We start from the raw sequence: 26,224 nt of genomic DNA on the forward strand, positions 1-26,224 counted from the left end.
CCCTCTTTCTCTGTTGTGTTTTTGAAGCAAATATACAAAAGCCTATTGCACGCTCATTCACCGTTTCTTCTACATTTTCCCCCCATTCCGTCTCGCCGGCACTCGCCAAAAGCCAAAATACCACCGAGCACACACACAAACAACCACACACACTCTTGTTTCTCTCTATAGAATTCGGTGGAGATCGATAGGCTTGAGACGTGCGGATTGTAGTTTGATAAGAGAGAAGCAACAATGTCGGAGGAAGAGAAGTTGTTGAAGGAGGCAAAGAAATTGCCATGGGAGGATCGCCTCTTCCACAAAAATTGGAAGGTGCGCAATGAGGCGAACATCGATTTGGCGTCGCTCTGCGACTCCATCACCGATCCTAAGGACGCTCGCATCCGCGAATTCGGTCGGTGTTTTTTTCCTCTTCGCCTAGGGTTTTTAAGTTTTCGGATTCGCTTCCCGATCTCCCTATGGTGGATCTGGATGCGGTTCACTGCTGAGTTGTTATTTGCTAAGCTGCATTTTCGTTTGGATCTTGATTCGTGGTTTTGTTCATTGTTTTTTTTTTTTTGAATTTGGCAGGACATTTTTTCAAGAAGACAGTGGCGGATTCGAATGCGCCGGTGCAGGAGAAGGCGCTGGATGCGTTGATTGCGTACTTGCGAGCTGCGGATGCCGACGCCGCGAGGTGAGGATTTCGTTGTTTTTGTTTGTTGGATTTGTATTTTGTTTGCATGTTTTTGTTTCAAAAAACTTACCGTTCCTGTTTAAATTTGAATTTGAATTTGAATTTGAATTTCGGAGTAGGTATGGGAAGGAGGTCTGCGATGCGGTTGTGGCTAAATGTCTGACGGGAAGGCCGAAGACGGTGGAGAAGGCTCAGGCAGTGTTTTTGCTATGGGTGGAATTAGAGGCCGTGGATGCGTATCTGGTACTATTTACTTGGGTTCTTTGCTATTGAATGGCCTTCTACTTGTGAGGGAGAGGGGTTGTCTTTTGTTTATAGCTGAGTTGAGATTCCCATGAATTTTTGTTTCAGTAGTGATGTCTGTTCTGTTTATGTCATTAATTTAAACTTGTGTTGGCAATGATTGCGGACATTAAAAGAGTCTTCACGCAGTCCTAATCACAGTGCCTGTTTTTGTTATGCTTTTTCCAGTTATTTGGAATGCTGAATTTTATCGTGCTTGCTTTCTATCAGTTATATTATTCATGAAAGGACAATGTTAATAGGTACCATGTTGCCTCTTAGTTTCTTTGGTGACGAAGACACTGAATTTTATGTGTTAGTCTAAATGATTCTTTCGTATTTTGTCCTTCTTTGGAGCCGCTGGGCAATGGCAAACTTTCTTCCTCTATCTCTCAGGAATTGGTTGTAGGATGCTGTTTTAACAATAACCGACACCAGGGCTTTAGCTACAGTTTTCACATAGAAATTTTATTCTTGATGCTTTCCTTTAGTTTAGATTGAATGAATGGCTTACCTCGGGCAATTGTTTCTTTAGCAAAATGCTGTATTCTGTATTTTGTTACTAAAATAATATTTTGACTTTTACTGGTTAGTGTTATTTATTACTTTTATTAAGGGTTTGGTTTATGGAAAAAGTATCATCAACTATTAATAGGAAAAATCCTTTTGAATAAAAATATATTATTTAGGGGTCCATTTTGTTTTTTTATTTTCATGGTTTTGTCCTTCAATCTATTTTTTTTTTTATTTCATTTAGCTTTGTTTTCCATTTTCATTATCATCAATTACGAAAATGTTTTACATGGTGAATTCTCTTTGGATTTGACTAGTCAATAACAGTGTATCTATTGGTCATATTCTTCCCGTTTCTGTTTCTTCCTCATGGCTATGGGTTATTTTAGCGTACACGAGGTTACTTAATGCCCCTCCAATAAGTTATCTATCAATATTTTAATTTTGATTTTTTAATTTATATAAAATTAAATTAAGGTATGGTAGTTTAAAAAAGTGCCAATTGTTAGTAGGAAAACCCTTGGAATGTAATTATGTTCTATGGGTCCAAATATAATTTGTTTTAATTCGAATGTTTGATACCCAAAACTGTTGATTTCAAATAGTTTTGGTTTCCAATGTGGTGAATTATTTGGGGTTTACACATGAATAACTTCAGGTCTACTTGTAATATTATTCCTTTCCAATAATTTCTGAAGGCTTTTTGTAATTTTAGGATGCAATGGAGAAAGCAATAAAAAACAAAGTTGCTAAAGCGGTGGTACCTGCAATAGATGTTATGTTTCAAGCTTTAAGGTTTGGAATCTTTGTTGCAATATCTATTATAGGTGTTTCTTTTTATGGATTTTATAGAATTATTATTGTTATTTTCTATGGTGCTAGTGAATTTGGAGCAAAAGTTGTGCCCCCAAAAAGAATTTTGAAGATGCTTCCAGAACTCTTTGATCATCAAGATCAAAATGTTCGTGCATCCTCTAAAGGGTTGACTCTTGAGCTTTGCCGTTGGATTGGTAAAGATAGTGTAAAGTCAATTTTGTTTGAGAAAATGAGAGACACAATGGTACGTTAGATTGGTTGTCTATTTTTGCAGTCATGTTTTTTTATTTATTTTTTTTATTTTCTCCTCCAATAAGAAATCATAGACTACCTTTTTCCCCATTCTTGTAGAAAAAAGAGCTAGAAGCAGAACTTGTAAATGTTACGGGAACAGCAAAGCCAACCCGTAAAATAAGGTGGATGCTTGATTTTAATTCTTTTGGTTTGAATTTCTCCGCACTAAGTGTTCAATACAATGATAGGTTCTTTTCCATACGTACTGGGACATGTATGACTTATGTGCATACTCTTTTTACTTCATCCTTTTATTTTGTAATTATTTTTTTCCTAGTTGTTATGGGGTTGTGTATCTGTGTGTTTTGTTTTAAATTGCTTTTGGAAGTTTTGTTATCAGTTAGGTATTGCTTTATTCAGTTGTTATATTCCCCCAAGTACCCATTTTTCTGTTGTTTCTTCAGAATCTTGAAATCGTTCCTAAATCTGAACTAGATATATTATTATATATTTTTTCTATTTGAAAGTGATAAGTGATTTGTTGGCGAGTGAATAATTGGGACTTAAGTTCATCATACATAAATTTTGTACCACCAAAAAAATATGGAGCATTTTTGAGTTCTGCAAAGCACTTTTGTTGTATACATTTTAATTTTTTGAAGTCAAATATTTTATGTAATTCCAGGTTGTAGTTCCTTATTTTAACATGCTTATTAAGGTTTTACTAACAAAAGATGGCATTAGCCACTGGGCTATGACTAACTTTCATCAAACACCACTTATGTTATGCTTATACAACCGGCGTGGATCTTTTTTAGTTCAATATGTTGATACGAAACATTTATTGGCTTTCCCTTCTTTAATCAAATATTCTGTCATGTTTTTAGATCTGAGCAAGACAAGGAACCCGAACAGGAAGCTGTGTCAGAGGTTGTGGGTCCTGTCCCTACTGAAGATTCTGGGAATGATGGTGTGTAATTTTTTTGTATCTGGAGTATGTTTTTCTCTGTATCAGACATCATTGTCTTTCCTCGGTAATACTGATCTATGCCTTTTCTTGGTTGTCAAATGCTTTTATTATCAGCTCCTCAAGAAATTGATGAATACGAACTTGTTGATCCTGTTGATATATTGACTCCGCTGGAGAAGTCAGGATTTTGGGATGGAGTGGTCAGTTTCTGCCCCTTCTATCAGATTCTACTCAGTAGCTATTGTACCTTTACTTTTGTTACAGGCTTTGAATCTGTCTCAGTTTGTTGTTTACTTTCTGTCTTATTAATCTTCAGAAAGCCACCAAATGGTCTGAAAGGAAGGAAGCTGTTGCTGAGCTAACAAAGCTTGCATCAACTAAAAAAATTTCTTCTGGTGATTTCTCTGAAGTTTGTCGGACCTTAAAGAAGGTATTGTATACTTGTTTGTGTTTTATAGAAATGAAATGGCCTGGCCTTTTCTGTACAAAGCTTTGACATTGTTTGGATCTATATGTTTTCACTCAAATGTTGTGTCTGTTTCCTAGAGACTTCTAGGATATATCTTGTGTTGATGAATAGTTGACATTGAGGAGTTAAAATGATTGGGTCTGGTTTGTTAGTTTTGCCTTTGACATGAATGTAAAACTATATTGGGGCATAATTTATCTAGTGAAGAGTTACCACCTCTATTATTTTGTGCACTCTTTCACGCTTCTTTCTGTTTATTGCTTGGCAATTTCTTCTGGGATTTCTCTCTGTTTTTGTGGAGGTTAGGAGTTGTTTACGTTAATGTAAGGTGCAATATTTTTTAAAGATCTTTGTGCTCAGAGATGCATTTGCCTGTATTGTATTCTATCATATGCCTATGACTATATGGTATAGGACATAGGTTGCTTATATTTGTGAAGTTTGGTAGTGGTGCATTTTGTTCTTTTCTTACTCTGATGTTTAATTGTTTACGTGAATCAAGACCATTTTTGTGACCAGGGACATATATGACTTGATATTGTTTTTTTTTTTTGTATTTTCCTTGTTACTGATTTATTTTTGGTTGACAAAATTTTAACTAGTAGTTTTTGCTTGCAGCTTATTACAGATGTGAATATTGCTGTTGCAGTTGAAGCTGTTCAGGCTATTGGCAATCTTGCTCGTGGATTGAGAACTCATTTTTCTGCGAGTTCTCGTTTTTTATTGCCTGTTTTGCTTGTAAGTACTGTCATACAGCCAAATGTACAAGGGGTTAACAACTGAATGCTTATTTCTTTTGGTATCTATTAATTTTATAGTCTTCATTGGTTATTTGATTTAAATGCAATAAAGTTATTATCTCTTTTATTTAAATTGGTTTATCTACAGAAATGGTTTTGAGAGTATGCTCTTTCTCATTTTGAACTGCTCATCACCTTACATTTCTTTTACTGCTGTGTTTTGTTGAAGAAGTAATTGATTTTGGCTTTGAGAAGGTTGGATGTCTTCTGTTTTGAATGGCCTTTAGAGGTGTTAAAATGAGAATTGTGCTTCTAGTTTGCATGGAAATTATTGTTAAAGTAAATAGTGAATGTATTTATACACATAAAATAAGTTAATAATTTACTCTTCAAATATTTCTTGCTTATTATGTTTTTTTTTATGAACAGGAAAAATTGAAGGAAAAAAAACCTGTTTTGGCTGAGGCATTGATACAGACTCTTCAAGCAATGCATAAAGCGGGGTGCATCAGCCTCATAGACATTGTTGAAGGCAGGTTTCACATCCTTGATTTTTTATTCAACTCTGCAGCCTTTTGTTTGAAAGGCTATAGGTTAAATAATTTAGTTACTGGTTTTAAAGAATCTTTATCTCTGAAATTCTTTTTTGTACATACTCCCAACTCCTGTGGCCTTGCCCTTTGGTGCTTTTCATGGTGAAGATTATAATATCTATCTTCCATCACGAAGATGTCAAAGCAACGGATTTTTAGTGCTATTTTCCCTTTAGATTCTGTATCCTCTGCAAGACATGATCTAAACCTCATTGAATATTTTCCTGCTGTTATTTATTTAGCTGTAGATTCATATTGCTGTTTTAACTACTGTATGAAACACTTCATGATTTAGATTGGTATTTTGTATTTGTATTTTTTCGTAAGTTGTTTGTATTTCTGCATGTTGACCTTAAATTTAATCTTGTTATTAGTGTTTTATGTTTGCTTCTTGTTGAGTGTATTATGTTTAATCTGTTGCCAGATGTTAAGACTGCCACGAAAAACAAAGTCCCTCTTGTGCGATCGTTATCCTTGACCTGGGTGACATTTTGTATTGAAACCAGTACCAAGGGTGTTATTACAAAGGCGCACAAGGATTATGTTCCAATCTGTATGGAGGTCAGTTTGCTCTTGCTGGTTAATTGTATTTAGCAGGCATGCTTTGTTTTTTTGGTGGATTTTAAATGTGATTTTAGAGTCTTTTGCTTTTATAAGGTTCAGCAGTTTAAATCTTTTTATTTAAATAACAGTTTGATCCCCTTCTTTCCTTGGTACTCAAAATATGATTTAATAAATTGCTTGACTACAGTTGTGATTATTTGCCTTGTGTTTAGTTTTCAAGTTCTGACCTGCTGTTTATTCTAGGATACAATTTATTTCAATCGTTTCTGTAAAAAATACACTGTAAATGTATGTCTTATATTGTATATGTTTTGAAAATGATAAAATTTGGATATTTCAGTGCCTAAATGACGGCACTCCTGAAGTCAGGGATGCTGCCTTTTCAGCATTGGCAGCAATAGCTAAGGTAGAAGTTGTTTCAACTACATCTGTTTTTTGCTTTAGAATATGCTTTTGCACATTACTTGGTTCTGAACAACACTTCCTTCACTCATTTAAATAGTTGGTTGGCATGAGACCTCTTGAGAGGTCGTTGGAGAAACTTGATGATGTTAGAAGAAAGAAGCTTTCGGAAATGATTTCAGGTTCTGAAGATGCTGTGCCTGGTGGTTCTTCTGCAGGTTCGTATTCTTTATTTATTATAAAAAAATATACTATTAGATGTGAAGGGAAAATGCAAGTTTTGGGCTTGAGAGACCAACTTTCCTAATTTGATTAATTATCTAAATTGTGATTTTATTGATGATTAATGTGTAAATATGTTCGTTTTATGCTGACACTTGATAATGATGTTCCAGCTTCTGTGCAAAATACGCGTGCAAGTGCATCTTCTGCTGAGGTGGGTTTACTTTTCTTTTATTTTGTTTTTAGCTCAAGAAATCTGACTTAAGTTTCACTTCGTTCATCTGTTGCTCCTAGCTTTAATTGGTTATTTTGTTGGATTATAAGTAGTTTGGAAGTTTTCCTCTGCCCAGTTTCCCTTTCATGGATCAATCAATCTCCCTCCCAAAGGTTTTTAAAACCATTAAAAAAACGTGATTCCAATCTTTACCTTAAATTTCACATGGAATATGAATGTTAAATTGCTAAAATGGGTTTTGGAGAGGAATTTGAGAACTATGTTAAGAATATAGAAAAGACAAACTTGTTGATGATTTAATTTTAAAGTTGAATGTATATATTGGAGGACCAACATTTATATGCCACTTGATTTGCATACAGACCTCTGAAAGTGCATTTGTCAAAAGGTCAGCAGCAAGCATGCTTAGTGGAAAGAGACCTGTTCAGTCAGTTGTAAGATTGTATCTTCCTTTTTATTTAATATATGATGACGTTATTATTGTATTTCTGTTGAATGCGAGTTGATTAGTTAAATATTTTGTGCATTCTAGCCTGTCACTAAGAAAGGAGGGGCTGTAAAGTCTGGGACAAACAAAAAAACAGATGGAGCTGCACAAGTGAAGGCTTCAAAATCAATTGAACAACCTGAGGATGTTGAGGTAAATTGATATCTGTCTCTTCAATCTGAATATTTCTTCTCAGTTTCTTTGATAACTGATTATATTTATTTAATCTGCGTCTAACATTATGCAGCCTACTGAGATGGGTCTTGAAGAGATTGAAAATCGAATAGGTTCTCTTATACAGTCAGATACTATTGCTCTATTGAAAAGTGCTGTGTGGAAAGAGCGTCTAGAAGGTTGGCAGTCTCCTATTTGTGGTGACTTTGTTTATTTTTTATTATTGATATTGGGAGGATGCATGTAGGTAAATGGGGTGGATGGGTCATCTGGTTGAGGATTTAACCTCTGAATGATTATTACAATGTCTATTATATGATGAGTTGGACTATTGATGGATTGGTTTTATCCTGTAACATAAATTTTGGTCTGAGCATAGAACTAAACTGCTAGTAACTAAGCTGTTATATTTTAAATGGAGAGTCTCAGTTTTAAATTTTTGTGTAAAGTGTAATTGTTGTATTTTTGGATTGTCCATTGGATACAGTGAAACTGGGCTTGCCATATTCAAACTTGAATACATTTCATCCTGTGATATCTTTTGAAATATGGTCTGTCATCTCTCTGTGGTCAAAAGTGATGGGGATGAAAGATAATAAAATATAGTCTGTTTTCCTTCTAATTTCTGGTGATGCCTTTATGAAATGCTTGATAAAATAAGGCTGCTGAAGTTAGATATTTGCAGCCATTTCTTCACTGAAACAGCAGGTAGAAGGCTTACAGGACCTCAACCAATCAGCAGAAATTTTGATTCGTTTACTCTGCACTTTACCTGGATGGGGAGAGAAAAATGTTCAGGTTCTAATTTTTTTTTTTGGAATTTAAAATGCTTTATTTTAATGATTTGTTGTAAAACATAGGAAGGAGATTAAGAGGGTTCTAAGCTTGTATTTCCTTGTGCAGGTTCAGCAGCAGGTCATTGAAGTGGTCACTCATATAGGTTCAACTGCAGCTAAATTTCCAAAGAAGTGTGTAGTACTTTGTCTTTCGGGTAGGTAGTTTAGCTATGACCATTAATAAATAGTTTTTACTTTAGGAACGACTGGTCTGATTTGCCACTTGTTTTTCATTTTTAGGACTAAGTGAACGTGTAGCAGATATTAAGACACGTGCACATGCTATGAAATGCCTGAGTACTTTCTGTGAAGCCGTTGGTCCAGGATTCATTTTTGAAAGAGTAAGCTTGGTTTCCCTTTATAAGCATATATTCTGGTTGTTAGGACGCAAGTGTGCTCCTAGCCTGTGAATCATATAAACATATGCCCTGGAAAGGGTGTGATTGATTTTTTTGTTTTGCTTTGAATATGGTAAAGTTATGGTCTATTAGCAACTCCTTTTGTGTTATCACTGCTTTAAGTAATACAACTGTCTTTTCACTACTGGTAAGTGTCATTGTTTGCACTGTTGTTTGTGACTAGTGTTAACTACATGAACATTTATACAAGGTGAATTTAGATTATCCATTATTAATCATCTGATGATTATAAGGTGACATTTCGTCAAATATGTGTGGTTTTGTGAAAGATGGTTGGCTTAGCAAATCATATAACTGATGTATATTTTTTTTTCTGTACCAAATTTTTACTATTTAATAAATCAGTGTAAGTTATATATTTCATAGTTGAATCTCATAATTTCTTAGTAATCTTAAGTAATATTTTTTTTGAGAAACATGACAAAAAAGTAAGAGTTAAAATGATGGCAGTGAACAGTTTTAGGATATTGTAAGTTTGTGACTGTAATACAGTAAAATACTAGTAATTAGCTTTTGTAGAACAGTCTCAGTGTAGCTGTTTAACTTTTGTAATTAATTCCTGGTATTAAGTTAATGCCAGATTGTTCCTTTTTGGATATATATTATTGATTTTGTTTATCTTGATTTAATGAATGTTTGGAAAACTGTTTTTTTATTGTAGATTTACAAGATCATGAAGGAGCATAAGAATCCTAAGGTTCTCAGTGAGGGAATTTTGTGGATGGTTTCTGCTGTCGAGGATTTTGGTGTCTCTCATATAAAGCTTAAGGTGCATTATAGATTTTTTTTGTACTTTTTAGTGTCAATGTTTTGGTTAAAGTTTCTAACTTTTTAATGCAAATCTTATTATGCAGGATTTAATTGATTTTCTTAAAGACACTGGGCTGCAGTCAAGTACTGCTGCTACTAGAAATGCATCAATTAAGCTCTTGGGTGTTCTGCATAGATTTGTTGGTCCAGGTGACTCCGTGTTTCAGATTTTCTTCTCAATTTTGTTTTCAAGGGTCTAAGCCTTTTTTTCTTGCAGACATTAAAGGGTTTCTTACTGATGTAAAGCCTGCACTGCTAAGTGCCCTTGATACGGAATATGAGAAGAATCCTTTTGAGGTATGCTATATTTGGTGAGTTTAGTTGTATGTTGTGTCTTGGTTTTCCTAGTGCTGTCATATAATTTCGACTGCTTCAGGGAGCATCTGTAGTTACCAAGAGAACTGTCAGGACTTCGGACTCCTCTACACCTGTTGTTACTGGTGGACTTGATGGCTTGCCTCGTGAAGACATCAGTGGAAAGATCACTCAAACTCTTCTGAAGAGCTTGGAAAGCCCTGATTGGAAGGTTTGTTTGATAAAAGCAAGCAGTTTGCTTTTAATTTTGTATTTGAGGTTGTTTTGGGCTTTCAGATATTAGGGAAGTATGTTGTTGTACTCTTGCTACTAATTTTGCTGTGCATTTTTCCTTACTATAGGTTCGTATGGAGTCTGTTGATGCTGTAAACAAAATATTGGAAGAGGCTAATAAGCGCATTCAAGCAACTGGAACTGGTACTTCATTAACATTTTTTGTTTTGTTTTTTAGCCTTATGCCCTTTACTCACCCTTTCATCAACCTTTACCCCATTGAATAAGATGCTTGGTATATTTTAGAATTTGTCAGTCTTTTTATTTGTTCTTTACTATTTTTTTACCAGGTGAGTTGTTTGGAGCTCTTAGGGGACGACTCTTTGATAGCAACAAAAACATTGTCATGGCTACCTTGACGACAATTGGCAATGTTGCATCTGCAATGGGGCAAGCTGTAGAAAAGGCAAGCAAGGTAAGATGATTCTGTCAGGCTTTCATAATTTTTTTCCAGTTGTGGTATTGTCCTTTTGCTGTTTACTATATGAACCTAACTGAAATTGTTTGTTGAAGGGTATTCTGTCTGATATATTGAAATGTCTTGGTGACAACAAGAAGCACATGAGAGAATGTGTACTGAATACTTTAGATTCTTGGTTGGCTGCTGTTCATCTTGATAAAATGGTCTGTCCTTATCCTATGTTCTGTTTTTCTGTGCCCTCAGTATCTGGGTCCTTAGTATGTTTTTTACTTTAGGTTCCATATATTGCAATTGCTTTGGTGGACTCTAAAGTTGGTGCGGATGGGCGTAAAGATCTTTTTGATTGGTTATCTAAGCAACTTTCTGGGTTAAGTAGTTTTGCTGAAGCTGCACAACTGCTGAAGCCTGCCTCTTCCGCAATGACAGTACGGTCTGGTTACTCAGATTTTGTGGTTATAACATTTATCAAATTAATTCTAATTCACACTAATCTTTTGAACGAAATTTATGATGGCTTATTCTTAGGATAAATCTTCTGATGTTCGCAAGGCAGCAGAAGCTTGCATTAATGAGATACTGAGAGTTAGTGGACATGAAATGGTATGTGTTTTAGAACAATGCTTGTTTCTTCTCTTTTTTTCTTAACATTATTGTGATAGCCAAGCATCTTTAAATTGCTTTTTCAGATTGAAAAGATAGTTAAAGACATTCATGGACCAGCTTTGACTTTGGTTCTTGAGAAGTTGAAACCATATGGAGCTTTTCAAGGTATGTTCTCATTCTTCTTTGCTAATCATGGTGAATTTGTTCTTCTTATTTTTATCTTACCTTCACAATTTTTGTCTTCAGAGTCATTTGAGGTGGCTAAATCAGTTTCAGTGGGTGCACCAGCAAAAATGAAGGTGGGAAAATCAACTGCCAATGGTGTTTCAAAACATGGAAACAGAGCTGCATCTTCCGTAAGTTTTTTTTTTGTTAATTACTTTTAAATTTGTTTGGAATTTTTTCTAACCATTTGTTTCATCATCTCAACAGAGAGCTGTGGCAACAAAAGGCACTAAATCTGAACCAATATCTGTTCAAGATATAGTGGTACAGTCTCAAGCTTTGTTAAATATCAAGGATTCAAATAAGGTATTGTTGTTTTACCAAGTTTTACTTGAGATATTAAAAGTATGCGTGGTTGGACTGTAATCTTGATGATTGTCTTACATGCAGGAAGATAGGGAGAGAATGGTGGTTCGAAGGTGTAAGTTTGAGGACCCACGTCCTGAGCAAATTCAAGATCTTGAGGTGGGACTGTTTGTTGAGGACTAAGCATACATAACTCCCAACTTTCTATAACTGTTGAATTATATTAAATGTGATTGTAATTTGCAGAATGATATGATGAAGTATTTCCGAGAGGATTTACACAGGAGACTCTTAAGTGCAGATTTTAAGAAGCAAGTTGATGGAATTCTAATGCTGCAGAAGGTATTGTTCTTTTAACATTCTCAATAACTACCGTGCTTTTGAAGTGTTTTATGTACCGGAACCTCTACAAACTGCAATTGCACTTTTCAGGCACTTCCGTCCATTGCTAAGGAAGTAATAGAAGTTTTAGACATTCTTCTGAGGTGGTTTGTGTTACAGTTTTGCAAATCAAACACAACATGTCTATTGAAGGTTTTGTTTATTTTTGTTTATTTATTGTGATTTCATTTCCTTCCTTTATTTTGGAGATGTACGGTGTCAGTTGTAACTTTATTCAATTTAATTGCTCAGGTGCTGGAATTTCTTCCAGAACTCCTTGACACCTTGAAGGATGAGGGTTACACTCTCACAGAATCTGAAGTGGCAGTGTTTCTTCCATGCCTAGTAGAGAAGGTTAATATTAGCAACTATATTTGTAGAATGTTATTATTCCAGTGAATCTTTCTAATGGTTTAGTTTATTTCAGCTAATTTTTGGTTATAACGCAAGGTACTGGGTTATAGGAGTCTGCTTACTTTGGTGTTACAGATGGTGAAGTAGAAGTTAATTTCTTATTTTATTGTTGCAGTTAGGGCATAACATTGAGAAAGTACGAGAAAAAATGCGCGAGCTGACCAAACAATTTGTTGCCATATATTCAGCATCTAAATGTTTCCCCTATATATTAGAGGGTTTGCGCTCCAAGAATAACCGAACTCGAATTGAATGTGCTGATCTGGTTGGATTTATTATTGATAATCATGGTGCTGAGGTATTGTTTCTATTTTTTTTTAATTATTTTCTTCTCTCATTGTTTTCCTCGAATACTACTGACATTATGTGGACAGATTACTGGGCAGCTAAAATCATTGCAAGCTGTTGCTAGTTTGACAGCAGAACGGGATGGTGAAACTAGGAAAGCTGCATTAAATACACTTGCTACTGGTTATAAGATTCTAGGTATGCCACACCCTTTAGAACTATGTTTCAAATTTTCAAGGTGTTTCAACGTGCTTGGGAAAGAGTTGTGCCTTCTGCCTGGTGATATATAGGGATTGGGATGAGTTTTTGCACTAGTGTGAAAATTGCATGAGTGGCATGTCCTTCTCCATGGATAAAGTGATCCACTTACTTTTTCACTTTCCGAACATAGATGCTGAATTTTTATTTCTTTTCTTCATAAACCTGCTGAGTTATTTTTCTTTTTTAATCTTGCTATGCAGGTAATGACATCTGGGATTTTGTTGGGAAGCTAACAGAGGCTCAAAAAAGCATGTTAGATGATAGATTCAAGTGGAAGGTCAGTACATACTTTACTGATTTGTCTCCATTTGATGTACTGAGCTCTTGATGATGTTGGTTTTGTACTTTATTAGGTACGGGAGATGGAAAAGAAGAAGGAAGGGAAGCCTGGTGAAGCAAGGGCCATTTTACGACGCTCAGTCAGGGAAAATGGGTGTGTCCAATCTTTCCAATCCGTTCTTTATTTTATGCTGTTCCGTCAGTTTATTATTTCCTTATAATTTGTTCTATGATCTCTTCTTGATCACAATCATCATTTAAAAATGAAAATATAAGCATCACTTAATTTTTTATTTTTTACATTTGCTTACTCTTAATATGTTTGATAATTTTATCTACTAAACGAGGCTGGAATCCTATTTGGTGTAGCATAAATATTTTTGGGGGAAGGTGCATTATGATTACGGCTGTTTAAATTTTAGGATTTGGATGAATTGTTTAGGTAAAAACATTGAAAGTATATCTTGTCTATATTGAAAATATTATGATGGATATGCATGATATAGTTCCTTTCGAGAAAGTAGAAATGAACTTAGTAACTAACTACACAATGACTTTCACATATCATGATTGTTCGAGTTAACTCTTTTATGATTTTACAGTTCTAGTTAAACAAAACAATTTAACTTGCACAAACTCTCAACTCAATGTGTTTGAACTTATTTTTAAAATTTTGCTCCCATTGATCTCAAAATGACTGTTTTATACCTTGACTTGATTTGAAGAAGTTAACTCCTTTATAAAATGTTTTCATTTTATTAACACGTTTTTATGAATCTTTATATATTTTGTTCATACTTGTAGTTTGAGCTTATTTAGTACTAATTTATTGCACTTTATTATTCTGATTTTCTTTTTGATTTATGACAAATTTGAAATGTTGAATTATTTTGTTAATAATGTTTGGGTAAGCCTATATGTCATTAATAATAGGGTTCTTAATATTTTTTCCACTACCTAAGAGTTATGCGTTGAGTTTATGGAAGGTTCACAAGTTTATGTAAATTCAAGTTTGACAATCTTGAATTGTGTCCTATTATCCTAGCTTATTATGATATATAATGCTTTTGGTGACCTTAGAGCTTGTCAACTGCCAACCAATCTACCGATTTGGCAAAGGTAGCACTGTACATCCAGATAGCATTTTCTCTCATAAATTGATTTTTTCGCAAGAGGCTATCAATATCCATAGTTCTTATGCACCACAAGAAGGATTAGAAGTGCTTTTGAAAGAAATTTTGGGAATACTTGGATGGTTTGGTTGGTTCCAGGCTTTCCTTTAGAGAATTTATAGGAGTCATAAGGAAGTATAATTTATTTGTGATTTCTCAATGTGATTATTTCAGGATTATGAACTCTTTTTTAATGAGGCGGAGGAACATGAAGGGTGTATATGGGTCTTAAACTGGATTAACTTATCTTCTAACCAAGTTCTGGGAAAGCTAAAAGGCTGTTTTTTGTTGTACTTCTTTTCACCTAAAGCCCTAGGTGTAGTCTTTTTATATCTTCCCTTAATAAGCTGAGAGATAATTATGTCTTAAGCATCCTTTCTCATTTTCATTCGCAAGTGTGGGATTGGTTAACGTATTTCCTGATGACCTGGACTGAAGAGTTTTTTTGTGTGCAGATTATTAAACATAAAAAGTTAAATATAGATTTTTAATCGTGAAAATTTTCTGTTATTGCTTCCATTACCAGGTCTGATGTTGCAGAGCAAAGTGGAGAGATGTCTAGATCTCTTGCTGGTCCTATATTGAGGTATGGTAAAAGTTTTACTGATATTCATTCATTTTCTGCTCCTGATTGAAGGGAAATTTATCCTGTCCCAAATTATCCCATTTTATTATTCATTATCGCTCATGTTGATGTTAGGAAAAATTATGGTCAACCTGATAGTAACATTGAGAGACAGTTGACTTCCCGTTCTTCTGCTGTTGCTAATGGACCCCCGGATTGGAATGAAGCACTTGAAATAATTTCTTTTGGTTCTCCTGAACAGGTGAATTAAACTGAATAATTTGCTGATATAATCTTTTGAGATCTCCAATTCACTTTGTGATGTTTTGAAATTGGATGTTGAACTCTGATTTTCTTGGTGCAGTCTGTTGATGGAATGAAAGTTATTTGTTATGAGTTAGGTCAGGTCTCTAATGACCCAGAAGGCATTGTTATGGATGAACTGGTGAAAGATGCAGATAGGTTAGTTTCATGCCTTGCAAATAAGGTGAGATAACTTTCTTAATATACTTCTCTCATTTTGGGAATGTTTTTCATGTTTTAATTATTGTCCAATCATTTTAAATAGGTTGCAAGAACCTTTGACTTCAATTTGACTGGGGCTTCGTCACGATCTTGTAAATATGTGCTTAATACTCTCATGCAGGTAATTTTTTTTGGTGGTGTTGGAATTTGTATCATATGATGTCTTTTAATAGCTATTTGTGATTGCTAATTTGTGTTGGGAATTGCAGACTTTTCAGAATAAAAGATTAGCACATGCTGTAAATGAGAGCACTCTTAACAGTCTCATTACTGAGCTGCTTCTGTGGCTCTTGGATGACAGGGTTCCTCATATGGAAGATGGAAGCCAGTTGTTGAAAGCATTGAATGTATTGATGCTCAAGATTCTGGTTAGGAACTTTATCTCCCCCCCATCTGTTGAACTGCAATGTGAGGCATTATGCTTATGTATTATAGTGCAGGTTATTTAGTAACTAGTTATTGTGTAAATACAGGATAATGCAGATCGTACTTCTTCCTTTGTTGTCTTAATCAATCTTTTACGGCCATTAGATCCATCCAGGTGGCCTTCACCAGCATCAAACGAGTCTCTTTCTTCCAGAAATCAAAAGTTTTCTGATCTAGTTGTGAAATGCCTTATCAAGCTTACAAAGGTAACTTGTGCAGCCATCGGTAAAGTGATAAAGGATATAAGTATAAACATAAAACAAACTATTTTGGTTTTCTAAAGTTAATTGGACTAATGTAATACAGCCCATAAGCAAAGGTTGCTGTATCGAGCAATTTGTTATTTGCTCTGGGTTCTAAAAGGTTATTATATTTCCTTTTTATTTAAACTTCCACAGGTAGCATGAATCAATGATGAATGTCTTGAATTTATAGTACTTTTGACTTTAAACTTTCACTTATATATCTAATAGAGTCTACTACGCAAGCCGTGGTAATAGCATATCTAAGATTGGCTACTATGCTTTGTAAAATGATAACTTTTCAATGAAGAAATTTGTACATTCACCATGCCAATTTTGGTGGCAAAGAAATATCTAGTTCATGATTCATCTACCCATCCACATAATTGTTATAATATTTATTGGATGGATGAATTAACAGTTTTAGTTTTTTGATGATTATTTAATAGTTAATTTCTATTGGTTATTCAATTATTAACAAATCCATTAACCAATCTATTGGAATTATATATGGTTCTATTGATATTTAATTAAGCACTGTAGACTTATATAATTTGGCTTGAATAGTTATTAATTGAAGTTTTTTGTTTAGCATTAACATGTATTTTGTTTGTGCTGCAGGTTCTTCAGAGTACTATATATGATGTTGACCTAGATCGCATACTTCAAAGCATCCATTTGTACCTGCAAGACTTGGGAATGGAGGAAATTAGAAGAAGGTACTGAGTGATTGATAGAGCTGCTATTTCTTTACTTATAAAATAATACTTGAATCACTTCTATTTTCTAATGTTTAATATGTACAGGGCTGGTGCTGATGACAAACCCTTACGAATGGTAAAAACTGTTCTGCATGAACTTGTCAAGCTTCGTGGTGCAGCGATAAAGGGTCATCTTTCAATGGTTCCTATTGATGCAAAACCTCAACCTATCATCCTTGCCTACATTGAACTTAATCTTGAGGTATAAATTAAAACAAATTAATGTGATTTATTGTTGAAGTAGTCTTATTTATACTCTATTTTTCCTACTTTTGAATTTTAGACTTTGGCTGCCGCTAGAATGTTGACTGCATCTGGACCTGGGGGACAAAATCATTGGGGAGATTCAGCAACCAATAATTCAGCCTCAGGAACCCATTCTGCTGATGCCCAGTTAAAGGTATAATTATGCTTTATTTCTCAGTATCTTGGGTACTATAACAGTATCATTGTTGTTAAACTTAATTCTACCTAGAAATTTTATTTGGATGGAAGATCCTACCCCCAGAATGCGAAACTATATTTGTACATACGTATACATGTGCATAAAAAAAGAAAATAACCTGTATTTCACTACATTAAACGAACTTAAATTGAAAAATCGTAGTTATTAATGTCATAAGAGCCTAATACATTATAATACAATACATTAATAAGTAGGACATGGAGCAAGAGATGTAATTGTGCTTCAAGGAGAACAGAAATATGAGGTGTTTTTATAAAAATGGGTCATAAGGTGAGAATGACCTGTGAATCTGTCTGCTTGCCTCGCAGGGGATTGACAGTGCCATTAATTCTATTTGACTCCCACTTGCCATAATTAGTGAGGCAGCACAGAAGATACTCAACTTCTTGTTATTATCCCTATAATTTAATTCGCAATCCTAACAAATATTTTTCAATGTTTCTAATTTATTGTTTTTCGTTGTGTTATCATGTTCTAATATCATATTTTGCTGCAACTTAACTTAAAAGCCATATTTCACCCTTGACTATATTTGTCTTCAAAATTATATTGCAGCAAGAGTTGGCTGCTATATTTAAGAAGATTGGGGAGAAGCAAACTTGCACAATTGGGCTATATGAGCTGTATCGGATTACCCAATTATACCCTAAGGTAAGAATTAAGGGTATTTTGATTGGGAGGAAAGATAACAGAAATATGGATTTTTGTTCTTGTTTAGTTATAGTGAAAGTGGATGGATGGATAAGGAAGAGAAAAATTAACGTACAGAAACAGTTTTGAAATTTTCCTTTCTTCCACTTTCCCTTCAAACTCAATTTCATGCTCTGCTAATTTCAAAGTGGATTGATGATGATAATTTTCAGATATGTAATGTGATGTTTTTTAGTAAATGTTCATCCTATACGATTTTTGCTTATTTGATTAAGGTTTTTGTGCTTTATCTTAGGTTGACATATTTGCTCAGCTTCAAAATGCTAGTGAGGCATTTCGAACCTATATTAGAGATGGTCTTGCTCAGGTTGAGATTATTTACTTGTATTACCACATGTTAATGCTTGCATTTTGTATTTCTATGAGCAATTCGGAGTATTTGACGATTGGCAATTGATTTTAACATTTTGGCAGATGGAGAAGAATGCTGCAGCTGGAAGAACTCCCTCGAGTTTACCTATGCCTACTCCTCCACCGGCATCTTTAAACATATCTTCCCCTGATTTTGCACCTCTCTCACCTGTGAATGCAAATCCACTGGGTGATGCTAAATTAAATGTGAAACCTGACCCAACAAATTTTAATTTACCGCCATCATACAGTGAGGAAAATAGGCCTGTGAATGCCATTACGTCTAGAGCTTTAAATTCTGACTACACATTAGGTGACCAAAGAAATGATAGATTTATGACAGGAGGTATGTGAACATAATTTTAGTTGTTTTGTACCCTAATTTTACATTGAAGAAATAATTTTGACTAGGAGAAGTTACATATGAACTGCAGTAACCAGTGGTACGTTAGATGCAATAAGAGAGAGGATGAAGAGTATGCAATTAGCAGCTGCAGCTGGGAGTACAGAATCTGTTGGTAGGCACTTAGCAAGTGCAAATGACAACTTGAATCATGGACTTCCTCCTAGTCAGATTCCTCGTACATCAGAGCATGTTGGTACGGAGAATACTTTACAAGGTGGTGTACTTCCTATGGACGAGAAAGCACTGTCTGGCCTTCAAGCGCGGATGGAAAGATTGAAAAGTGGTTCCCTTGAACCTCTTTAATGATGGTAAAGAGAAAATAATTCATTACTATTGTCAGATTTCATTGATGCAGTGGCACACAGCGTGTCGTCATATAATTTTCAATACGGTACAGATGAAACATGTATAATCCTTCAAACTACGGAACATTGACGTTGCAGAGCATCGGAGGATTAGTTGCCGTCTTGCAATTATTTCACCTCATGCTCGTTGTATATTGTAGTGGTGGAGCTTTGTTTTTCTAACAGGAGTTATGTAGATGCGTCAATTTAATGCAATTTTACAGATCATTCCTTACTGATGCTGAGCTTTGCTTGGTGTTATCGCATTAGCTTGTTTCAGGAAATTTTGACACTGGTATTTCAATTTAAATATGCAAAATGAATTATAGGACATTACGTTCAATGTCCTAGAATTTGTTCATTAATCGTTCCCGCTGTTTCTTAGCATACTATTTTCAATTCTTCTAATCAATGTGACCTCAAATTTGTACTTTTTCAATAATAAAAGAGTAAGTTAAAACGCACAACTCTATTCTTGATTTTTGTTTTGTTTTGCATGTGTCTTTTGTTAAGGAGAATCTTATCAGATGTCATATTTCTTATTTCTACACGTCTATTGAGTGTGAGATTGAGTAGGATGAGATTTAAATACAAGTAAATGAGTAATTGAATAGTTTATTGTTTTGCATTCAAGTTTTTCTATTATTTTTGAAATGTTTTCAAAGTTAATCTAAAGGCCTTACTTCTCTTACTCTTCAAATCTTCGAACAAAATAATATATCTTAAATCCATTTGGTGTCTAATTAAAAGAAGGTACTAAAATATAAACAAATCAATGTGGGAAATGGGGTTTAACTTGAAAAGGGGATGGAGAACCTTCTAAATTCATTTTTTCTTAGCTCCTCTTGGCATCACTCTGGATGAAGCTTCCTTTTCCCCTTAGGTAGTCAACTGCTTGTATATCAATAAAAACCTCATTTATATTCAATAAATTTTTAAGATTACAAATAAGAATCCTGCTTGATTTATTGTTTTTTATCCCTTCAAAATTCTGGTGGTAGAAATAATGATTTATGGTCGTGGCCAATACAACCAAGATCTTCATGGTCATCTAATACATTAGTGGATGAGAACATTTCTATAAAATCAAACAACTTCAGGAACATTTAGTAAACATTACCCTAAACAAGAAAATACAATAACCGACTTCTGAAGACAAATTTAGTAAACATTTTTCATTTAAATTTTAATGAAAACAAGTTAAACCAACACATCAAGAACTTCAAAGAAGAGTAGTATGTTATGTTTTTTGTCAACAAATCTAGAGGTGTAATGCATATCTACAATATATCTTCACCACATATTGAACACCACGACAGAAGATTGAGAAAGCATAAGAAAGGACCTAACTCTAAAAGTCATGGTGTAGTAAAAAGGAAATTTCCTCCCTATTTTCATTTTAGGCATGACAATGACCTCGCATTTTATCATTGGAGCAAACTTTGAGTTACATTAGTATTTTTTTTACAAGATCTGGAAAGTTTTAAAAGTATATATAAGATGATAAATTATTTAAAGTCACATTTATACGTAAGTAAATTTCATTTTTACTATGTCTCGAACGTAGGAGTCACCTAGAAGGAAAAAACATATCAACATGATATTTTAACTATTGTATGAACTTTTATTAATGAAATGACTTAGATATAAAATGAGAATATTTTCAAAGACTCATTTACGCGAAAAAACTTTTATAGAAACCTATCAACTAAACGTCTCAGTTCTCAGCAAATTCAATATGTACTCAATTGTTTTCGGTGAAACATTAAGTAGATGCTTCTAAGTAGTTTCAAGTCTCACTAAGTGTAGATGCTTCTTTAACAAATTTGAAGACAAAACAAAAATTAGGCATGTTTTGTTAGTGTTCTATGGTGAACTTCCTTCATACAATGAAATCTTAATATTATATGCTCAATAATACGGTATTCTTTAAAACTAGATTTTTTCTTGCTATTTCTCCCTCTCTCCTGTGGGAAGATTTCCTCAAGCTATCTATTGTTGTCACAGTTGGTCAAGTATGCTGAGAAGATTGTGGAGGACAGATTATATCAAAATATTTTTTGGTTTGTGGTTGAATTGTATTGGACAGCTTCTTCCTTCACCTCCATGGCTTCTTTCAGCATCCTATACTATACTAAATATACTATACTAAAAACACATTTACTATTATACCCTTCAGTAAAAATATTAAAATATTAGTTTAAAATATTAGTTTAAAATATTAGTTTAAAATATTAAAATATTAGTTTAAGCTACTTTAATCTCACTTTTTCATTCTCACCTTCTTTCATTTTACTCTTAAGCGCCGCTCCCACCACCTCCCACCTCCTTCACTTTTCTCCTTCCCTCAAAATCTCATTCTTTACGTTTTTCTTCACACTTCCATTCCATCTTTGTTAAACTTCTCTTTCTCCATCATTCACGAGTGTCCTTTTCATGCATATGTTAGTAATTTTACTGATTTTAATTTTGAAATGTAATCTGGGAAGTATTTGAATATGGGAAGCATTTGAAAAGCATGTATGTTATTCGGACAATAGGAACTGGATTACGTAATCCGGTACGTTTTGAATTATATTATGGATTACGTAATCCGGTAGGTTATGAATTTTTCAGAAGTTCCAGATTATATAATCTGGTAGAGTTTTTGGTTTTCCAGCAGTTCCAGATTACGTAATCCGGTATAGTGTAGGATGCAATGAGTTCTGGATTACGTAATCCGGTATAGTTTTGGGTTCAATGATTTTTGGATTACGTAATCCGGTATAGTTTATGATTTGAGTTCTGGATTACGTAATATTGGGTGTTTTTTTTTTTAGTTTTCCAACCCACTTCGGTAAAAATATTTTTTATATTTTATATTATGTATATTTTACATTGTATACTTGTTTTATTGTTGTCATATTATCTTCATTATTCTCCTTCAAAGTACGTAGAATGTACCCGGCTTAACCATGCTTTTAGTCATATCAACAAGCATTGAATGTTCATTCGTTTTAATCTTCCTGCATATGGATGACCAACTAATGTATTATACAAATCATGATTATGAGTACCACATATTATCTTAAGTACCCAACCTTGACAGGTTTACTAATGCCTTAATAAATTTTTCTTTGCGAGAAATTAATCAAATACCATCGACATATTCAATGAATATAGACCATGGAGAACAAACAACTTCAAATTCCTGAACACGATGTCAAAATCCTTCTGCATCATCATAGTCATCATTAGATCCTCAAGCTTCCATTACTTGATCCCATACCTCTCATGGATTCACTAATATTTTACACTTTGCTTTCATATTTTTATCAATGTGAAAACGACATAGAAAATTACAAGCTTCGAGAAACACACCATTTATTGCATTGATGAGAGCAAGATCTTTATCATTAACTATGAGTCAACTCTAAAAAACAACCCTTGAGAAAGGCTCACATAAAGTTATTTTCACGTTCAAATGTCAGTAAAACAAATTTAGCAAAGAAGGTCAACAATGTTGAGTTAACACCAACAACCTCAAGTAAGGACATCCTTTGTTTGTTAGTTTTATAAGTACTATCCATCATCAACATAATGGTAAAAGGATTTAGTAGTTTTATAAGTACTATTCATCATCAACATAATGGTAAAAGATATTTGTCATCATATTCGTACCCTCATTAAACCAACACCAATGAATATTCATGTCTCACTCAACTAACATTATCAATTGTTACATTTCAGTTTTATAAGCTCAGACTGATCTATGATACACATGCCTTGTATTATAAACTTGTTTTTATAGTAATTACATTTTTTTTATTATGCTCATTTATTGTTAGCAAAATATTTCTAGGCTTCACTAAACTCCTTGTTATATCAACAAGCATGGACTACTAACGTATTTTACAATCCATCATTCACCAACTTTTACCGGTTTCTCTCATAACCTAAAAGGTCACTAACATTTCCTACTTCCACTATAACTTCTAAGTCCATTTTGTATCATTTGTATTTAGCTCATCTCTCAAATATAATAATATGCACTTCTTCCTTCATCGTTGTCCATTCTATGTATTCGACCTTAATATAACAATAATAAAGCCAAATTTATAGGCAACATTTCTTGCCCACTTCAATAGGTCACCCTGAGCAACAAATACCTACAAAAGTATGATTTTTTTTATTTAATTCACCAAATATGCTTTATAAATACACATTATGTAAATACTAATGTGACCGTGAACTTTATCTCTTTTGTTATAAATGCATCAATACAATCATGTGCCCTATATTCATTATACAATGTATTATAATATAAAGAGTACTCCATATCAACATCATCTATATCTTGATAAAGTTTTTTTTTGGCATCAAGTTTATCAAACAAAAACTAAGTTCCCCATTTAAATATATAGAGGCTAACTTAGGTCAAATTTGAGGACACATGTTAATTGAATCCATCGTTTGGTATTCTCTCTTTCACAAATTAAAATTGGGAGTTTGAATGAAGTTTATAATTGAAAACATATAACAACATAAATGAAAACAAACAAAAAAACAGAGTTGCGAAGTATACCATCTAATGATATTCAACTACTAGATCGTCTACCAACAATTGAACTATAGAAACTAAAAATAAAATGAAATTATTGATAAGTGCCATATTTCATATTAAAATACTAACACTTATGGATATTAATAAATAAAATAACTATAATATAACCCACTAATTTATGAATTTAAACCTTTTTACATACTTCGTGATTATAATTTGAAAAATAACAATTTATTTTCAAATTTGTGTTAATTTCAGGATTCTAGGGATAAAAGGCAAAAGGAGAATAAGCAAAGATAAAACGAGAAAGCTGGAACGCTCCAGCAATCGCCCAAGCCATAACTTCCAAGAGGATCTCACCCATGCAAGCCCAATCTCGCCCAGATGAAATCACTCTAGAGATGTTAGGCCTGTTTTCTTCTAACTCGTCCACCCACGTCTAGGCGAGAAGTCACTTAACCCAAGTCCAACTAGGTTAAATATGAGGCGTGAGACACAATCCTAGATATCAATTGGGAGAATAAGAGGTGATAGAAACCTTAGAGTAGGCAGCCGTCAAGAAGAAACATTCTGAATCTTCTTTTCTTGTTTTCCATGCTTGTAATGGCCAACATGAGTGACTAATTCTACCCTTTGGAATTGAGAATAATCTGTTCAAATTCTTATGTATTGAGGTGATATTTAAATATAATATTATGTTCTTGATTGATGATTGGTATTGTCATTTTATTTGTAATGTTTGTTTTCCATGATCAAGATTCTTAGATTTGACTGGAAAGTACTTCCAAGTTTCTGATCCAAATGATAATGCTTAACATATTTGAATGTTAGGAATATATTTGAAATTTTAATTGCTATCAACATCTAATCATGCTAAGGAGCTTTTATAAATATGCGTAGAATCGATATTTAGGAGACTCTCTTAATAATTTTATATGCAAAAAATCAATATAAATGACTTTTATATGGACATCAACATCAATCAAAGGATAGAATATTACCATACTATTCAAAATACAAAAGAGTAAAAAGAATGAACCACAATCCCAATTGAACCAACAAACTCTTTGAATTAATTTCTTTTTAATTATTGCAATCATAACAAACTCTCAACAAACTTTATTATTTTGTTTTTTATTTAGTTAATTTTATACTTGATAATTCAACTGTTTCTTGTGGGTTCAATATCCGTCCTTAGGGACAAACTATTATTTCTGACAACACGGCACATTTGCCGTAAAATAGTCATCAATTATGCAAAAGAATTAAATGAAAACTAGAAACATAAATTAAAAACTATAATTAAATGGACAAAAATTAATATTACAGTGATGAAACATAAACAAAGTATGCATTAGACGGTTAAAATAAAACTATACTATTCAAGTAATACATTAATGTAAAAAATGAATTAAAAGAAAAAAACTAAAACAAAGATGAATTTGTGAAATATAAAAATAAGTGCAACTATCAGATCGTCTAGTCAACAATCATTTACTAGACTGTGTAATAGTCTTATCAATGAAAATTTGAGCGTCTAATGAAAAGGTAAATGACAAAAATGTAAAGTGAAGAAACCGTAAACAACAGAAAATTTAAACAACAAAAACTGAAAAGAGACAATAAAATTCTTAAAAACAAGAAAATAGTGGAGGACAACTAATGAACTAAAACGATAAAAACTTGGAATAAAAAATAAAACATAACTGAAATTGAAATTGTGATTGAAATAAATTGAAGTTGGGAGAAATAAATGCATAAACTAAAATCTAAACGCAAAAATTAAAAGGAATTGCAGTAAAGAGAAAAAAAGTTTCATTTCAAAAATATAAAACATCAAACGGAAACCAGATTATGTTCAACCTTGAATGCAAGAAGTCCAAATCTAAATTCCTTGTCTAATGAATGAAACATAGAACCAATTGATGTACATGTTCAAAGAAAACAATTCTTAATCAAGAATAGGATTGGAAAACAACTCGAATAGAGTATTGTCTAACACAATTTCATATTCGATGTTATCCATTTTAAGAATTCAATCACCTTTTAAATGTAAATATTCTTAACCAAAAACATAAAAGAAGATAAAGTGTAAAGAATAGAAAGAAAAAGGAGTGATAAAAAAAAATTGCAAACTAAAAAAAAGAACTAACTAAAATATAAAAATTGAAAAGTAAATGTGAAGTCCTCTGTCTATCCATTCATCATTTTCTCTTAGTTATTCTCTTTTTTTTATAAGGTTATGAATCACTAGAAATGGATGAGACTAAGCTAAAACAAAAATTTGGGCCATTGAGTTACAACGAAATCATATATTATATTGTATTCTAACCCATAGATCTCCTGGTTAACAACTTTGATAGATTTATTCCTTTTACTTCATTGAAAATTCAAAAGTTAATATCACCTCAATAATATAATCTAATCTATTGATTAGATGGTCTATACAAGAATTATAGTTGAAAAAATATAATTTTTTAAAATTTATTACTACTCTTAGCCAT

The 26,224-nt window shown here is 33.3% G+C and overlaps 1 protein-coding gene across 2 annotated transcripts; it reads left to right on the forward strand.

The window, feature by feature from the left end:
* Positions 1-15: 15 nt before the first annotated feature.
* LOC137827893 (protein MOR1) lies at positions 16-19,542 on the forward strand. 2 transcript variants are annotated; one of them, XM_068634253.1, is made up of 54 exons: positions 16-394; positions 571-676; positions 796-919; positions 2,187-2,266; positions 2,354-2,531; positions 2,639-2,703; positions 3,409-3,491; positions 3,606-3,691; positions 3,808-3,921; positions 4,579-4,698; positions 5,130-5,232; positions 5,718-5,854; positions 6,198-6,263; positions 6,360-6,477; positions 6,655-6,695; positions 7,079-7,150; positions 7,249-7,356; positions 7,451-7,556; positions 8,063-8,175; positions 8,281-8,368; positions 8,454-8,554; positions 9,294-9,401; positions 9,487-9,592; positions 9,660-9,739; positions 9,819-9,968; positions 10,099-10,174; positions 10,321-10,445; positions 10,544-10,654; positions 10,727-10,876; positions 10,977-11,051; positions 11,138-11,219; positions 11,301-11,410; positions 11,487-11,585; positions 11,670-11,744; positions 11,832-11,927; positions 12,018-12,119; positions 12,219-12,320; positions 12,496-12,678; positions 12,755-12,866; positions 13,130-13,206; positions 13,283-13,362; positions 14,907-14,966; positions 15,081-15,207; positions 15,310-15,432; positions 15,514-15,591; positions 15,680-15,838; positions 15,944-16,102; positions 16,760-16,857; positions 16,945-17,101; positions 17,183-17,299; positions 17,921-18,016; positions 18,312-18,383; positions 18,491-18,773; positions 18,862-19,542. In XM_068634253.1, exons 1-54 carry the CDS (start codon positions 235-237, stop codon positions 19,134-19,136), a joined length of 6,072 nt encoding a protein of 2,023 aa, XP_068490354.1. In that variant the 5' UTR covers positions 16-234; the 3' UTR covers positions 19,137-19,542. The 2 variants fall into 2 exon arrangements, with proteins under 2 accessions (XP_068490354.1, XP_068490353.1); XM_068634252.1 differs by having other exon boundaries at positions 11,138-11,410.
* Positions 19,543-26,224: the final 6,682 nt, after the last annotated feature.

The sequence above is a fragment of the Phaseolus vulgaris genome, chromosome 7 (genome assembly GCF_000499845.2).
Source record: "Phaseolus vulgaris cultivar G19833 chromosome 7, P. vulgaris v2.0, whole genome shotgun sequence".
Taxonomy (NCBI): domain Eukaryota; kingdom Viridiplantae; phylum Streptophyta; class Magnoliopsida; order Fabales; family Fabaceae; genus Phaseolus; species Phaseolus vulgaris.